The sequence below is a fragment of the Rhipicephalus microplus genome, unplaced genomic scaffold (genome assembly GCF_043290135.1).
Source record: "Rhipicephalus microplus isolate Deutch F79 unplaced genomic scaffold, USDA_Rmic scaffold_153, whole genome shotgun sequence".
NCBI classification, from domain to species: domain Eukaryota; kingdom Metazoa; phylum Arthropoda; class Arachnida; order Ixodida; family Ixodidae; genus Rhipicephalus; species Rhipicephalus microplus.
In genome coordinates, this window is record NW_027464724.1 from 212,389 (window position 1) to 230,394 (window position 18,006).

At 43.3% G+C, this 18,006-nt stretch overlaps 1 protein-coding gene across 1 annotated transcript in view; it reads right to left on the reverse strand.

The window, feature by feature from the left end:
- Window positions 1-10,342, reverse strand: part of LOC142791224 (uncharacterized) — a 50,310-nt gene extending 39,968 nt beyond the window's left edge. The window contains exon 1 of the mRNA XM_075885459.1: window positions 8,702-10,342. Within this exon, the coding sequence (XP_075741574.1) occupies window positions 8,702-10,342 (1,641 nt within the window). The remainder of the gene's footprint in view (window positions 1-8,701) is intronic.
- Window positions 10,343-18,006: the final 7,664 nt, after the last annotated feature.

Here is an 18,006-nt window from a genome sequence, read left to right on the forward strand (position 1 = left end):
GTTTGCCAGAAACGGACGTGCCATGATGCATATTTGGCCTGTGCAGTCGCAAGTGCTTATATTTGTTTGATGCACAAGTGGCCTTTTCTTGCGTTCATTTCGTATTATGTAATGCTTTTCTGCTCGCGCTGGCTTTACCGCAGTGAATTTCTCGATGCAGTGAAGCTTAGGCATCTTTCGGTAATTGTCTTATTGTCTCCCTGAAACGGACATGCTAAGATGCATATTTGGCCTGAGCAGTCGCAAATGCCTATATTTTTTGATGCACAAGTGGCCTGTGCTTGCGTTCATTTCGTATCATGTTCTTCTGCTCATGCTCTTCTGCTCATGTTGGCTTTACCACAGTGCTTTCGTGATGCAGTGAAGCTTAATCGTCTTTTGGTAATTGTCTTTTTGTCTCTCTGAAACGGACGTGCCAAGATGAATATTTGGCCTGAGCGGTCTCAAATGCTTATATTTGTTTGATGCACAAGTGGCCTGTGCATGCGTTCATTTCGTATCATGTAATGCTCTTAGCTCACGCTGGCTTAACCGCAGTACTTTTGCGATGCAGTGAAGCTTGATCATATTTAAGTATTTATCCTTTTGTTTGCCTGAAACGGACATGCCAAGATGCAAATGTTGCCTGAGCAGTCGCAAATGCTTATATTTGTTTGATGCACAAGTGGCATGTGCATATGTTCATTTCGTATCATGTAATGCTTTTCTGCTCACGCTGGCTTTACCGCAGTGCTTTTGCGATGAAGTGAAGCTTAATCATCTTTTGGTATGTGTCTTTTTGTCTCCCTGAAGTGGACGTCCCAAGATGCATAATGGCCTGAGGAGTCGCAAATACTTATATTTTTTTGATGCACAAGTGGCGTGGGCATGCGTTCATTTCGTATCATGTAATTCTTTTGTGCTCACGCTGGCTTTACCGCAGTGCTTTCGCGATGCAGTGAAGCTAAATCATCTCTCAGTAATTGTTTTTTGTCTCCCTGAAATGGACAAGCCAAGATGCATATTTGGCCTGAGCAGTCGCAAATGCTTATAATTGATTGATGCACAAGTGGCCTGTGCATGCGTTCATTTCGTATCATGTAATGCTCTTCTGCTCACGCTGGATTTACCTCAGTGCTTTTGCGATGCAGTGAAGCTTGATCATATTTAAGTATTTATCCTTTTGTTTGCCTGAAACGGTCATGCCAAGATGCAAATGTGGCCTGAGCAGTCGCAAATGCCTATATTTGTTTGATGCGCAAGTGGCCTTGGCCTGCATTCAATTCGTATCATGTAATGCTCTTCTGCTCAACTGGCTCTACCGCAGTGCTTTTTCGATGCAGTTAAGCTTTATCATATTTAAGTATTTGTCTTTTTGTCTCCCTGAAACGGACGTCCCAAGATGCATAATGGCCTGAGGAGTCGCAAATACTTATATTTTTGATGCACAACTGGCGTGGGCATGCGTTCATTTCGTATCATGTAATTCTTTTGTGCTCACGCTGGCTTTACCGCAGTGCTTTCGCGATGCAGTGAAGCTTAATCATCTCTTAGTAATTGTTTTTCGTCTCCCTGAAATGGACAAGCCAAGATGCATATTTGGCCTGAGCAGTCGCAAATGCTTATAATTGATTGATGCACAAGTGGCCTGTGCATGCGTTCATTTCGTATCATGTAATGCTCTTCTGCTCACGCTGGATTTACCTCAGTGCTTTTGCGATGCAGTGACGCTTGATCAAATTTAAGTATTTGTCCTTTTGTTTGCCTGAAACGGACGTGCCAAGATGCATATTTGGCTTAAGCAGTCGCAAATGCCTATATTTGTTTGATGCGCAAGTGGCCTTGGCCTGCATTCAATTCGTATCATGTAATGCTCTTCTGCTCAACTGGCTCTACCGCAGTGCTTTTTCGATGCAGTTAAGCTTTATCATATTTAAGTATTTGTCTTTTTGTCTCCCTGAAACGGACGTGCCAAGATGCATATTTGGCCTGAGCAGTCGCAAATGCTTATCATTGTTTGACGCACAAGTGGCCTGGGCATGCGTTCCTTTCGTATCATGTAATGCTCTTCTGCTCACGCTGGCTTTACCGCAGTGCTTTCGCGATGCAGTGAATCTTAAACATCTCTTGGTAATTGTTTTTTGTCTCCCTGAAACGGACATGCCAAGATGCTTATTTGGCCTGAGCAGTCGCAAATGCTTATATTTGATTGATGCACAAGTTGCCTGTGGATGCGTTAATTTCGTATCATGTAATGCTTTTCTGCTCACGGTGGCTTTACCGCAGTGCTTTCGCGATGCAGTGAAGCTTAATCATTTTTTGGTAATTGTCTTTTTGTCTCCATGAAACGAACGGGCCAAGATGCATATTTGGCCTGAGCAGTCGCAAATGCTTATATTTGTTTGATGCCAAGTGGCCTGTGCATGCGTTCATTTCGTATCATGTAATGCTATTTGCTCAAGCTGGTTTTACAGCAGTGCTTTTGTGATGCAGTGAAGCTTGATCATATTTAAGTATTTGTCCTTTTGTTTGCCTGAAGCGGACGTGCCAAGATGCATATTTGGCCTGTGCAGTCGCAAATGCTTATATTTGTTTGATGCACAAGTGGCCTGGGCATGCGTTCATTTTGTACCATGTAGTGCTCTTCTGCTCATGATGGCTTTACCGCAGTGCTCTTTCAATGCAGTGAAGCCTAATCATTTCTTGGTAATTGTTTTTTTGTCTCCTTGAAACGGACATGTCACTATGCATATTTGGCCTGAGCAGTCGCAAATGCTTATATTTGATTGATGCACAAGTGGCCAGTGCATGCGTTCATTTCGTATCATGTAATGCTCTTCTGCTCACGCTGGCATTACCGCAGTGCTTTTGCGATGCAGTGAAGCTTGATCAAATTTAAGTATTTGTCCTTTTGTTTGCCTGAAATGGACGTGCCAAGATGCATATTTGGCTTGAGCAGCCGCAAATGCCTATCTTTGTTTGATGCGCAAGTGGCCTGGGCTTGCGCTCATTTCGTATCATCTAATGCTCTTCTGCTCACGCTGGCTTTACCGCAGTGCTTTTTCGATGCAGTGAAGCTTGATCATATTTTAGTATTTGTCTTTTCGTTTGTCTGAGACGGACATGCCAAGATGCATATTTGGCCTGAGCAGTCGCAAATACTTATATTTGTTTGATGCACAAGTGGCCTGTGCATGCGTTCATTTCGTATGTTGTAATGCTCTTCTGCTCACGCTGGCTTTACCGCAGTGCTTTTGCAATGCAGTGAAGCTTGATCATATATAAGTATTTGTCCTTTTGTTTGCCAGAAAGGGACGTGCCAAGATGCATATTTGGCCTGTGCAGTCGCAAATGCTTATATTTGTTTGATGCACAAGTGGCCTGTTCTTGCGTTCATTTCGTATCATGTAATACTTATCCGCTCACGCTGGCTTTACCGCTGTGAATTTCGCAATGCAGTGAAGCTTAGTCGTCTTTCGGTGATTGTCTTTTTGTCTCTCTGAAACGGACGTGCCAAGATGCATATTTGGCCTGAGCAGTCGCAAATGCTTATATTTGTTTGATGCACAAGTGGCCTGTGCATGCGTTCGTTTCGTATCATGTAATGCTCTTCTGCTCACGCTGGCTTTAGCGCACTGCTTTTGCGATGCAGTGAAGCTTAATCATCTTTTGGTAATTGTCTTTTTGTCTCCCTAAAACGGACGTACCAAGATGCATATTTGGCCTGAGCAATCGCAAATACTTATATTTGTTTGATGCACAAGTGGCCTGTGCATGCGTTCATTTCGTATCTTGTAATGCTCTTCTGCTCACGCTGGCTTTACCGTAGTGTTTTTGCAATGCAGTGAAGCTTGATCATATTTAAGTATTTGTCCTTTTGTTTGCCAGAAACGGACGTGCCATGATGCATATTTGGCCTGTGCAGTCGCAAGTGCTTATATTTGTTTGATGCACAAGTGGCCTTTTCTTGCGTTCATTTCGTATTATGTAATGCTTTTCTGCTCGCGCTGGCTTTACCGCAGTGAATTTCTCGATGCAGTGAAGCTTAGGCATCTTTCGGTAATTGTCTTATTGTCTCCCTGAAACGGACATGCTAAGATGCATATTTGGCCTGAGCAGTCGCAAATGCCTATATTTTTTGATGCACAAGTGGCCTGTGCTTGCGTTCATTTCGTATCATGTTCTTCTGCTCATGCTCTTCTGCTCATGTTGGCTTTACCACAGTGCTTTCGTGATGCAGTGAAGCTTAATCGTCTTTTGGTAATTGTCTTTTTGTCTCTCTGAAACGGACGTGCCAAGATGAATATTTGGCCTGAGCGGTCTCAAATGCTTATATTTGTTTGATGCACAAGTGGCCTGTGCATGCGTTCATTTCGTATCATGTAATGCTCTTAGCTCACGCTGGCTTAACCGCAGTACTTTTGCGATGCAGTGAAGCTTGATCATATTTAAGTATTTATCCTTTTGTTTGCCTGAAACGGACATGCCAAGATGCAAATGTTGCCTGAGCAGTCGCAAATGCTTATATTTGTTTGATGCACAAGTGGCATGTGCATATGTTCATTTCGTATCATGTAATGCTTTTCTGCTCACGCTGGCTTTACCGCAGTGCTTTTGCGATGAAGTGAAGCTTAATCATCTTTTGGTATGTGTCTTTTTGTCTCCCTGAAGTGGACGTCCCAAGATGCATAATGGCCTGAGGAGTCGCAAATACTTATATTTTTTTGATGCACAAGTGGCGTGGGCATGCGTTCATTTCGTATCATGTAATTCTTTTGTGCTCACGCTGGCTTTACCGCAGTGCTTTCGCGATGCAGTGAAGCTAAATCATCTCTCAGTAATTGTTTTTTGTCTCCCTGAAATGGACAAGCCAAGATGCATATTTGGCCTGAGCAGTCGCAAATGCTTATAATTGATTGATGCACAAGTGGCCTGTGCATGCGTTCATTTCGTATCATGTAATGCTCTTCTGCTCACGCTGGATTTACCTCAGTGCTTTTGCGATGCAGTGAAGCTTGATCAAATTTAAGTATTTGTCCTTTTGTTTGCCTGAAACGGACGTGCCAAGATGCATATTTGGCTTAAGCAGTCGCAAAGGCCTATATTTGTTTGATGCGCAAGTGGCCTTGGCCTGCGTTCAATTCGTATCATGTAATGCTCTTCTGCTCAGCTGGCTCTACCGCAGTGCTTTTTCGATGCAGTTAAGCTTTATCATATTTAAGTATTTGTCTTTTTGTCTCCCTGAAACGGACGTGCCAAGATGCATATTTGGCCTGAGCAGTCGCAAATGCTTATATTTGTTTGACGCACAAGTGTCCTGGGCATGCGTTCCTTTCGTATCATGTAATGCTCTTCTGCTCACGCTGGCTTTACCGCAGTGCTTTCGCGATGCAGTGAAGCTTAATCATCTCTTGGTAATTGTTTTTTGTCTCCCTGAAACGGACATGCCAAGATGCTTATTTGGCCTGAGCAGTCGCAAATGCTTATATTTGATTGATGCACAAGTTGCCTGTGGATGCGTTCAATTTGTATCATGTAATGCTCTTCTGCTCACGCTGGCTTTAGCGCACTGCTTTTGCGATGCAGTGAAGCTTAATCATCTTTTGGTAATTGTCTTTTTGTCTCCCTAAAACGGACGTACCAAGATGCATATTTGGCCTGAGCAGTCGCAAATACTTATATTTGTTTGATGCACAAGTGGCCTGTGCATGCGTTCATTTCGTATCTTGTAATGCTCTTCTGCTCACGCTGGCTTTACCGTAGTGTTTTTGCAATGCAGTGAAGCTTGATCATATTTAAGTATTTGTCCTTTTGTTTGCCAGAAACGGACGTGCCATGATGCATATTTGGCCTGTGCAGTCGCAAGTGCTTATATTTGTTTGATGCACAAGTGGCCTTTTCTTGCGTTCATTTCGTATTATGTAATGCTTTTCTGCTCGCGCTGGCTTTACCGCAGTGAATTTCTCGATGCAGTGAAGCTTAGGCATCTTTCGGTAATTGTCTTATTGTCTCCCTGAAACGGACATGCTAAGATGCATATTTGGCCTGAGCAGTCGCAAATGCCTATATTTTTTGATGCACAAGTGGCCTGTGCTTGCGTTCATTTCGTATCATGTTCTTCTGCTCATGCTCTTCTGCTCATGTTGGCTTTACCACAGTGCTTTCGTGATGCAGTGAAGCTTAATCGTCTTTTGGTAATTGTCTTTTTGTCTCTCTGAAACGGACGTGCCAAGATGAATATTTGGCCTGAGCTGTCTCAAATGCTTATATTTGTTTGATGCACAAGTGGCCTGTGCATGCGTTCATTTCGTATCATGTAATGCTCTTAGCTCACGCTGGCTTAACCGCAGTACTTTTGCGATGCAGTGAAGCTTGATCATATTTAAGTATTTATCCTTTTGTTTGCCTGAAACGGACATGCCAAGATGCAAATGTTGCCTGAGCAGTCGCAAATGCTTATATTTGTTTGATGCACAAGTGGCATGTGCATATGTTCATTTCGTATCATGTAATGCTTTTCTGCTCACGCTGGCTTTACCGCAGTGCTTTTGCGATGAAGTGAAGCTTAATCATCTTTTGGTATGTGTCTTTTTGTCTCCCTGAAGTGGACGTCCCAAGATGCATAATGGCCTGAGGAGTCGCAAATACTTATATTTTTTTGATGCACAAGTGGCGTGGGCATGCGTTCATTTCGTATCATGTAATTCTTTTGTGCTCACGCTGGCTTTACCGCAGTGCTTTCGCGATGCAGTGAAGCTAAATCATCTCTCAGTAATTGTTTTTTGTCTCCCTGAAATGGACAAGCCAAGATGCATATTTGGCCTGAGCAGTCGCAAATGCTTATAATTGATTGATGCACAAGTGGCCTGTGCATGCGTTCATTTCGTATCATGTAATGCTCTTCTGCTCACGCTGGATTTACCTCAGTGCTTTTGCGATGCAGTGAAGCTTGATCAAATTTAAGTATTTGTCCTTTTGTTTGCCTGAAACGGACGTGCCAAGATGCATATTTGGCTTAAGCAGTCGCAAAGGCCTATATTTGTTTGATGCGCAAGTGGCCTTGGCCTGCGTTCAATTCGTATCATGTAATGCTCTTCTGCTCAGCTGGCTCTACCGCAGTGCTTTTTCGATGCAGTTAAGCTTTATCATATTTAAGTATTTGTCTTTTTGTCTCCCTGAAACGGACGTGCCAAGATGCATATTTGGCCTGAGCAGTCGCAAATGCTTATATTTGTTTGACGCACAAGTGTCCTGGGCATGCGTTCCTTTCGTATCATGTAATGCTCTTCTGCTCACGCTGGCTTTACCGCAGTGCTTTCGCGATGCAGTGAAGCTTAATCATCTCTTGGTAATTGTTTTTTGTCTCCCTGAAACGGACATGCCAAGATGCTTATTTGGCCTGAGCAGTCGCAAATGCTTATATTTGATTGATGCACAAGTTGCCTGTGGATGCGTTCAATTTGTATCATGTAATGCTCTTCTGCTCACGCTGGCTTTACCACAGTGTTTGAAAAATTGAATTGCTGCACAAACTTGAAGAAAAAAAACAAGAGAGACAGGAAAGAGTGCAGACTACCAACTGTTTATTGTCGTTTTTTGAAGCCAATATATACATGCTACGCTGCGCTTCCACGATGCGCACAAAACCAAAGACGCCGCAAACAAAGCCGACCAAATCAAATCAAAATTGACTGCCACCACAATGACAAACGTGAAAAATGACAAAATACAAAAGTGATACCCACCACGATCTAAACTGCTTACTCCCAAGGTGTGCGCTCATCTTTTATCTTTTATTATTCATTGCACCAAGCATCAACTAAAGCATGAAAAAATAAAAACATGTTCTAGAGATTTTCGTTTTAAAACCCTAAAAATAGCGCTTAGCACCAAATAAAACAATAAATTAACATTTTCATATTCACTCCAAGCAGCCCCAAATGAGAAACCAGAAGAAGCAGTACGCCGAGAGAGTCAAAAACTATACTACCATAAAATCTAACACAACATTTCGTAGCGTCACATGGGAAAGAAAACAAGAACACTAATAAACAACACAAAGAAAGATGAATAGACGAGAACACAATGCAAGGCGTTAGCCACAACATTACACATGACCTTGCAGGAAGACCATTTCCCTGTCCGAAAGTGAAATGGAAGGCATGCTTATGCACTTGTCATCATATTGTCTGATAAAGTACGCTTCAATTATTTCTCTTTCGGTCTTTTCACGCGCCTTAGCCATGACTGACGCACTCTCGAAACGGGGGGAGCAACCGCATGTCCTACAGTGGAAATCTAAATGACCGCCATTTTTTCCTTTTACGGCCAGACTGTGCTCACGCAAGCGTTCGTTGAGGCAACGCCCCGTCTGCCCTATGTACACCCTCCCACACGACAAAGGAATCAGATATACAACCGCAAATACACACCTAATGAACACGTTCGCATGCTTTTTTGTGCATTTTGCCTTCTTCTGTTTATTCATTAACGAGCAGATCTGACGTAACTTTGTAGGCGCAGAAAACAGTACATCAACACCGTACCTATTAGCCACCTTTTTTACATTATGCGAAACACTATGTACGTAAGGCATAACATGAATAGGCCTCTTCTGCCTTCCTTCGACAGTTGGACCCCCGCCCTTGTATTTTTTAAGAAGGCTTTCACAAACGCTAGCTAAAAACTGTGCTGGGTAGCCAGCCGCACCCAGACGAGCTACCTGATCCTCGAAGCTTTCAGAGATCAGATGAGGGCAAGACTTGTCGAGGGCTTCCGCAAAAGCTGACAACACAATGCCCCTCTTAATCAACTTCGAGTGCGCACTATCAAAAGGCAACAAGCCTTTCTTCGATCGCGGATTGTACTTGAAGCAGATGTGCTCCTTGGCAAACTTCAGCCGTAGGTCCAGAAACTGGATCTCATTATCAACCGGCATTTCGTGCGTGAACTTCAGGCCACTGGAGTGTCTGTTGAAAACCTCAAGGACACCTTTCACAACACCTTGTACCCGTTCACATGGGACCTTCCCAAGCACGATAAGGTAGTCGTCCACATACCTGAAGGTGCGAACGACATCCAAATGGGACAGATCATCCTTCAGGCGTTGGTCGAAGGCTGCCAAGAAAATGTCACTAAGAACAGGTGCGACTGCAGATCCAATACAAATTCCAGCTTTTTGGACGTAGGTGCCTTCCTGGTGGCCGATTGCAGTGGACTCTAGGTAGAATTTTAAAAGTTCCAAAAAGTTATTCACGAAGATACCATGCTTGTTTTGGAAACTAATTTCACCGAATTCTTCGATTGCACTCCTGACAGCATCAAAAAGCGCGCCATGTGGAATTGAGTAAAAAAGCTCTTCCACATCAATTGAAAAAGCCGTGGACGCCACTGGTAAGCTTTCCTTCAAAGTAGAAACGATTTCCAAAGAACTTCGCACTAAAAAAGGGTCACCGCTGTTAAGAGAGCCAAGTACGCTTTGTAGGTACCGTGACACTACCCTTTGCCAGCTGCCCTTCTCGGACACAATGAGGCGAAGCGGGTAGTCACACTTGTGCGTCTTGCAAGTGAAAAATGACTGTAGCGTCACATTGCTTGTTTTTACCACTTCTCTGCACAGCGCATCAAGGTTCATTTCTTTCAACATTTTTTGTATCATGGTTTTCCGTTTCTTTGGACAGAAATGCACCTCCTTGAAGTTTTTGCACACTGCATCTAGTGCCTTGTCCTCGTACATGCGTTCAGGAAGAACCACGAATCCTCCCTCTTTGTCTGAGGTTAGAACCATCAAGTTCCTTTCTTTGAGTGCCTTGACGACAAATTTTAGAGGAGGCCTTGGAACCCGCTGATCACTCACGGTTTTCACCAGGCAGTCTATTCCATCCCCGATGGCCCTCTGCTGGTCCTGCTCTTGTACACGTTGGCCAAACCGATGCACGTGGGACAACATTTCAGGACGCGTTGAACGGGGTTGGAAACTGTATTTGGGACCCTTTTTGAGGACTTGCTCCACAGTTTCAGGGATCCTTACGTCACCCAGGTAAGTGACACTACTGCCTGTTGCAGCCAGTCGTGGTTTTGAAGTAAATGTTGACCTGACGTTCTGCCACAAGAACTCCGCCAACTGATTCGCCTTCCTTTTGTGCTTTGCAAACTGTTGCTGGCCTGTATCACAACCACACTCCTCTTGGAGTACTACCTTGAGCCAGTCAAAATAGAATCGCACTTGTCTCCACGATTCAGACTTCATCAGTTTACAAACTCTCTTGGCGTGGCCCCAGGATGGCTCCAGAGCGCCGAAAAGTACTCTCACTTCAATAGGAACGAGTTTCTTCTTTAAGCAGTAGGACAGATATCGAGACATGCAGATGGACTGTGCGACAAGGTTCACGCAAGCCTTAGCAGCTTGTGGCTTCTTCAGGTAACAGAGGAAAGAGTCCGCAGAACTAGAAATATGTTGAAGCAATACTTTTTTGCAGACTAGTTGGTTCATACTTGAAAAATTGAATTGCTGCACAAACTTGAAGAAAAAAAACAAGAGAGACAGGAAAGAGTGCAGACTACCAACTGTTTATTGTCGTTTTTTGAAGCCAATATATACATGCTACGCTGCGCTTCCACGATGCGCACAAAACCAAAGACGCCGCAAACAAAGCCGACCAAATCAAATCAAAATTGACTGCCATCACAATGACAAACGTGAAAAATGACAAAATACAAAAGTGATACCCACCACGATCTAAACTGCTTACTCCCAAGGTGTGCGCTCATCTTTTATCTTTTATTATTCATTGCACCAAGCATCAACTAAAGCATGAAAAAATACTCTGTCTCTCTCTTGTTGTCTCTCTTGTTTTTTTTCTTCAAGTTTGTGCAGCAATTCAATTTTTCAAGTATGAACCAACTAGTCTGCAAAAAAGTATTGCTTTACCACAGTGCTTTTTTGATCCAGTGAAGCTTAATAATTTTTTGGTAATTGTCTTTTTGTCTCCCTAAAACGGACGTACCAAGATGCATATTTGGCCTGAGCAGTCGCAAATACTTATATTTGTTTGATGCACAAGTGGCCTGTGCATGCGTTCATTTCGTATCTTGTAGTGCTCTTCTGTTCATGCTGGCTTTACCGCAACGCTGTTTCGATGCAGTGAAGCTTGATGACATTTTAGTATTTGTCCTTTTGTTTGCCTGAAGCGGACGTGCCAAGATGCATATTTGGCCTGTGCAGTCGCAAATGCTTATATTTGTTTGATGCACAAGTGGCCTGGGCATGCGTTCATTTTGTACCATGTAGTGCTCTTCTGCTCATGCTGGCTTTACCGCAGTGCTCCTTCAATGCAGTGAAGCCTAATCATTTCTTGGTAATTGTTTTTTTGTCTCCTTGAAACGGACATGTCAAGATGCATATTTGGCCTGAGCAGTCGCAAATGCTTATATTTGATTGATGCACAAGTGGCCTGTGCATGCGTTCATTTCGTATCATGAATGCTCTTCTGCTCACGCTGGCATTACCGCAGTGCTTTTGCGATGCAGTGAAGCTTGATCAAATTTAAGTATTTGTCCTTTTGTTTGCCTGAAATGGACGTGCCAAGATGCATATTTGGCTTGAGCAGCCGCAAATACCTATCTTTGTTTGATGCGCAAGTCGCCTGGGCGTTCATTTCGTATCATCTAATGCTCTTCTGCTCACGCTGGCTTTACCGCAGTGCTTTTTCGATGCAGTGAAGCTTGATCATATTTTAGTATTTGTCTTTTCGTTTGTCTGAGACGGACATGCCAAGATGCATATTTGGCCTGAGCAGTCGCAAATACTTATATTTGTTTGATGCACAAGTGGCCTGTGCATGCGTTCATTTCGTATGTTGTAATGCTCTTCTGCTCACGCTGGCTTTACCGCAGTGCTTTTGCAATGCAGTGAAGCTTGATCATATATAAGTATTTGTCCTTTTGTTTGCCAGAAAGGGACGTGCCAAGATGCATATTTGGCCTGTGCAGTCGCAAATGCTTATATTTGTTTGATGCACAAGTGGCCTGTTCTTGCGTTCATTTCGTATCATGTAAAACTTATCCGCTCACGCTGGCTTTACCGCTGTGAATTTCGCAATGCAGTGAAGCTTAGTCGTCTTTCGGTGATTGTCTTTTTGTCTCTCTGAAACGGACGTGCCAAGATGCATATTTGGCCTGAGCAGTCGCAAATGCTTATATTTGTTTGATGCACAAGTGGCCTGTGCATGCGTTCGTTTCGTATCATGTAATGCTCTTCTGCTCACGCTGGCTTTAGCGCAGTGCTTTTGCGATGCAGTGAAGCTTAATCATCTTTTGGTATGTGTCTTTTTGTCTCCCTGAAATGGATGTGCCAAGATGCATATTGGCCTGAGCAGTCGCTAATACTTATATTTTTTGATGCACAAGTGGCGTGGGCTTGCGTTCATTTCGTGTAATGTAATGCTCTTGTGCTCAAGCTGGCTTTACCGCAGTGCTTTTGTGATGCAGTGAAGCTTGATCATATTTAAGTATTTTTCCTTTTGTTTGCCTGAAACGGACGTGCCAAGATGCATATTTGGCCTGTGCAGTCGCAAATGCTTATATTTGTTTGATGCAAAAGTGGCCTGTGCATGCGTTAATTTCGTATCATGTAATGCTTTTCTGCTCACGGTGGCTTTACCGCAGTGCTTTCGCGATGCAGTGAAGCCTAATCATGTTTTGGTAATTGTCTTTTTGTCTCCATGAAACAGACATGCCAAGATGCATATTGGGCCCGAGCAGTCGCAAACGCTTATATTTCTTTGATGCACAAGTGGCCTGTGCATGCGTTCATTTCGTATCTTGTAATGCTCTTCTGCTCACGCTGGCTTTACCGTAGTGTTTTTGCAATGCTGTGAAGCTTGATCATATTTAAGTATTCGTCCTTTTGTTTGCCAGAAACGGACGTGCCAAGATGCATATTTGGCCTGTGCAGTCGCAAATGCTTATATTTGTTTGATGCACAAGTGGCCTGTTCTTGCGTTCATTTCGTATTATGTAATGCTTTTCTGCTCACGCTAGGTTTACCGCAGTGCTTTTGCAATGCAGTGAAGCTTAATCATCTTTTGGTATGTGTCTTTTTGTCTCCCTGAAATGGACGTGCCAAGATGCATATTGGCCTGAGCAGTCTCAAATACTTTTTTTTTGATGCACAAGTGGCGTGGGCTTGAGTTCATCTCGTATGATGTAATGCTCTTGTGCTCAAGCTGGCTTTACCGCAGTGCTTTTGTGATGCAGTGAAGCTTGATCATATTTAAGTATTTGTCCTTTTGTTTGCCTGAAACGGACGTGCCAAGATGCATATTTGGCCTGTGCAGTCGCAAATGCTTATATTTGTTTGATGCACAAGTGGCCTGTTCTTGCGTTCATTTCGTATCATGTAATGCTCTTCTGCTCACGCTGGCTTTAGCGCAGTGCTTTTGCAATGCATAGAAGCTTAATCATCTTTTGGTATGTGTCTTTTTGTCTCCCTGAAATGGACGTGCCAAGATGCGTATTTGGCCCGAGCAGTCGCAAATGCTTATATTTGTTTGATGCACAGGTGGCTTGTGCATGCGTTCATTTCGTATCATGTAATGCTCTTCTGTTCACGCTGGCTTTACCACAGTGCTTTTTCGATCCAGTGAAGCTTAATAATTTTTTGGTAATTGTCTTTTTGTCTCCCTAAAACGGACGTGCGAAGATGCATATTTGGCCTGAGCAGTCACAAATACTTATATTTGTTTGATGCACTAGTGGCCTGTGTATGCGTTCATTTCGTATCATGTAATGCTCTTCTGCTCACGGTGGCTTTACCGCAGTGCTTTCGCGATGCAGTGAAACTTGAATAAATTTAAGTATTTGTCTTTTTGTTTGCCTGAAACGGACGTGCCAAGATGCGTATTTGGCTCGAGCAGTCGCAAATGCTGATATTTGTTTGATGCACAAGTGGCTTGTGCATGCGTTCATTTCGTATCATGTAATGCTCTTCTGCTCATGCTGGCTTTACCGCCGTGCTGTTTCGATGCAGTGAAGCTTGATGATATTTTAGTATTTGTGCTTTTGTTTGCCTGAAACGGACGTGCCAAGATGCATATTTGGCCTGAACAGTCGCGAATGCTTATATTTGTTTGATGCAAAAGTGGCCTGTGCATGCGTTAATTTTGTATCATGTAATGCTTTTCTGCTCACGGTGGCTTTACCGCAGTGCTTTCGCGATGCAGTGAAGCTTAATCATCTTTTGGTAATTATCTTTTTGTCTCCATGAAACGGACGTGCCAAGATGCATATTTGGCCTGAGCAGTCGCAAATGCTTATATTTGTTTGATGCACAAGTGGCCTGTGCATGCGTTCATTTCGTATCATGTAATGCTCTTCTGCTCACGCTGGCATTACCGCAGTGCTTTTGCGATGCAGTGAAGCTTGATCAAATTTAAGTATTTGTCCTTTTGTTTGCCTGAAATGGACGTGCCAAGATGCATATTTGGCTTGAGCAGCCGCAAATGCCTATCTTTGTTAGATGCGCAAGTGGCCTGGGCTTGCGTTCATTTCGTATCATCTAATGCTCTTCTGCTCACGCTGGCTTTACCGCAGTGCTTTTTCGATGCAGTGAAGCTTGATCATATTTTAGTATTTGTTTTTTCGTTTGTCTGAGACGAACATGCCAAGATGCATATTTGGCCTGAGCAGTCGCAAATGCTTATATTTGTTTGATGCACAAGTGGCCTGTGTATGCGTTCATTTCGTATCATCGAATGCTCTTCTGCTCATGCTGTTTTTACCGCAGTGCTTTGGCGATGCAGTGAAGCCTAATCAGCTTTTGGTAATTGTAGTTTTGTCTCCCGGAAATGAACGTGCCAAGATGCATATTTGGCCTGAGCAGTCGCAAATAATTATATTTGTTTGATGCACAAGTGGCCTGTGCATGCGTTCATTTCATATGTTGTAATGCTCTTCTGCTCACGCTGGCTTTACCGCAGTGCTTTTGCAATGCAGTGAAGCTTTATCATATATAAGTATTTGTCCTTTTGTTTGCCAGAAAGGGACGTGCCAAGACGCATATTTGGCCTGTGCAGTCGCAAATGCTTATATTTGTTTGATGCACAAGTGGCCTGTTCTTGCGTTCATTTCGTATCATGTTGTGCTTATCCGCTCACGCTGGCTTTACCGCTGTGAATTTCGCAATGCAGTGAAGCTTAGTCATCTTTCGGTAATTGTCTTTTTGTCTCTCTGAAACGGAGGTGCCAAGATGCATATTTGGCCTGAGCAGTCGCAAATGCTTATATTTGTTTGATGCACAAGTGGCCTGTGCATGTGTTCGTTTCGTACCATGTAATGCTCTTCTGCTCACGCTGGCTTTAGCGCAGTGATTTTGCGATGCAGTGAAGCTTAATCATCTTTTGGTATGTGTCTTTTTATCTCCCTAAAATGGATGTGCCAAGATGCATATTGGCCTGAGCAGTCGCTAATACTTATATTTTTTTGATGCACAAGTGGCTTGTGCATTCGTTCATTTCGTATGATGTAATGCTCTTGTGCTCAAGCTGGCTTTACCGCAGTGCTTTTGTGATGCAGTGAAGCTTAATCATATTTAAGTATTTGTCCTTTTGTTTGCCCGAAACGGACGTGCCAAGATGCATATTTGGCCTGTGCAGTCGCAAATGCTTATATTTGTTTGATGCAAAAGTGGCCTGTGCATGCGGTAATTTCGTATCATGTAATGCTTTTCAGCTCACGGTGGCTTTACCGCAGTGCTTTCGCGATGCAGTGAAGCCTATTCATGTTTTGGTAATTGTCTCTTTGTCTCCATGAAACAGACATGCCAAGATGCATATTGGGCCCGAGCAGTCGCAAACGCTTATATTTTTTTGATGCACAAGTGGCTTGTGCATGCGTTCATTTCGTATCATGTAATGCTCTTCTGTTCACGCTGGCTTTACCGCAGTGGTTTTTCGATCCTGTGAAGCTTAATAATTTTTTGGTAATTCTCTTTTTGTCTCCCTAAAACGGACGTGCGAAAATGCATATTTGGCCTGAGCAGTCGCAAATGCTTATATTTGTTTGATGCACAAGTGGCCTGTTCTTGCGTTCATTTAGTATCATGTAATGCTTTTCTGCTCACGCTGGCTTTACCGCAGTGAATTTCGCGATGCAGTGAAGCTTAGGCATCTTTCCGTAATTGTCTTATTGTCTCCTTGAAACTGATGTGCTAAGATGCATATTTGGCCTGAGCAGTCGCAAATGCCTAAATTTTTTTTATGCACAAGTGGCCTGTGCTTGCGTTCATTTCGTATCATGTATTGCTCTTCTGCTCATGTTGGCTTTACCACAGTGCTTTCGTGATGCAGTGAAGCTTAATCGTCTTTTGGTAATTGTCTTTTTGTCTCTCTGAAACGGACGTGCCAAGATGCATATTTGGCCTGAGCTGTCGCAAATGCTTATATTTGTTTGATGCACAAGTGGCTTGTGCATTCGTTCATTTCGTATCATGTAATGCTCTTCTGTTCACGCTGGCTTTACCGCAGTGCTTTCGCGATGCAGTGAAGCTTGATCATATTTTAGTATTTGTCCTTTTGTTTGCCTGAAACGGACGTGCCAAGATGCATATTTAGCCTGAGCAGTCGCAAATGCTTATAATTGTTTCATGCACAAGTGGCCTGTGCATGCGTTATTCGTATCATGTAATGCCCTTCTGCTCACGCTGGCATTACCGCAGTGCTTTCGCGATGCAGTGAAGCTTGATCATTATTTAGTATTTGTCCTTTTGTTTGCCTGAAACGGACGTGCCAAGATGCATATTTGGCCTGAGCAGTCGCAAATGCTTTGATTTGTTTGATGCACAAGTGGCCTGCTCATGCGTTCGTTTCGTATCATGTAATGCTCTTCTGCTCACGCTGGCTTTAGCGCAGTGCTTTTGCGATGCAGTGAAGCTTAATCATCTTTTGGTATGTGTCTTTTTATCTCCCTGAAATGGACGTGCCAAGATGCATATTGGCCTGAGCAGTCGCTAATACTTATATTTTTTTGATGCACAAGTGGCGTGGGCTTGCGTTCATTTCGTATGATGTAATGCTCGTGTGCTCAAGCTGGCTTTACCGCAGTGCTTTCGTGATGCAGTGAAGCTTAATCATATATAAGTTTTTGTCCTTTTGTTTGCCTGAAACGGACGTGCCAAGATGCATATTTGGCCTGTGCAGTCGCAAATGCTTATATTTGTTTGATGCAAAAGTGGCCTGTGCATGCGTTAATTTCGTATCATGTAATACTTTTCTGCTCACGGTGGCTTTACCGCATTGCTTTCGCGATGCAGTGAAGCCTAATCATGTTTTGGTAATTGTCTTTTTGTCTCCATGAAACGGACATGCCAAGATGCATATTGGGCCCGAGCAGTCGCAAACGCTTATATTTGTTTGATGCACAAGTGGCTTGTACATGCGTTCATTTCGTATCATGTAATGCCCTTCTGTTCACGCTGGCTTTACCGCAGTGCTTTTTAGATCCAGTGAAGCTTAATAATTTATTGGTAATTGTCTTTTTGTCTCCCTAAAACGGATGTGCCAAGATGCATATTTGGCCTGAGCAGTCGCAAATACTTATATTTGTTTGATGCACAAGTGGCCTGTGCATGCGTTCAATTCGTATCTTGTAATGCTCTTCTGCTCACGCTGGCTTTACCGTAGTGTTTTTGCAATGCAGTGAAGCTTGATCATATTTAAGTATTTGTCCTTTTGTTTGCCAGAAACGGACGTGCCAAGATGCATATTTGGCCTGTGCAGTCGCAAATGCTTATATTTGTTTGATGCACAAGTGGCCTGTTCTTGCGTTCATTTCGTATCATGTAATGCTTTTCTGCTCACGCTGGCTTTACCGCAGTGAATTTCGCGATGCAGTGAAGCTTGGCATCTTTCCGTAATTGTCTTATTGTCTCCCTGAAACGGACGTGCTAAGATGCATATTTAGCCTGAGCAGTCGCAAATGCTTATAATTGTTTCATGCACAAGTGGATTGTGCATGCGTTCAATTCGTATC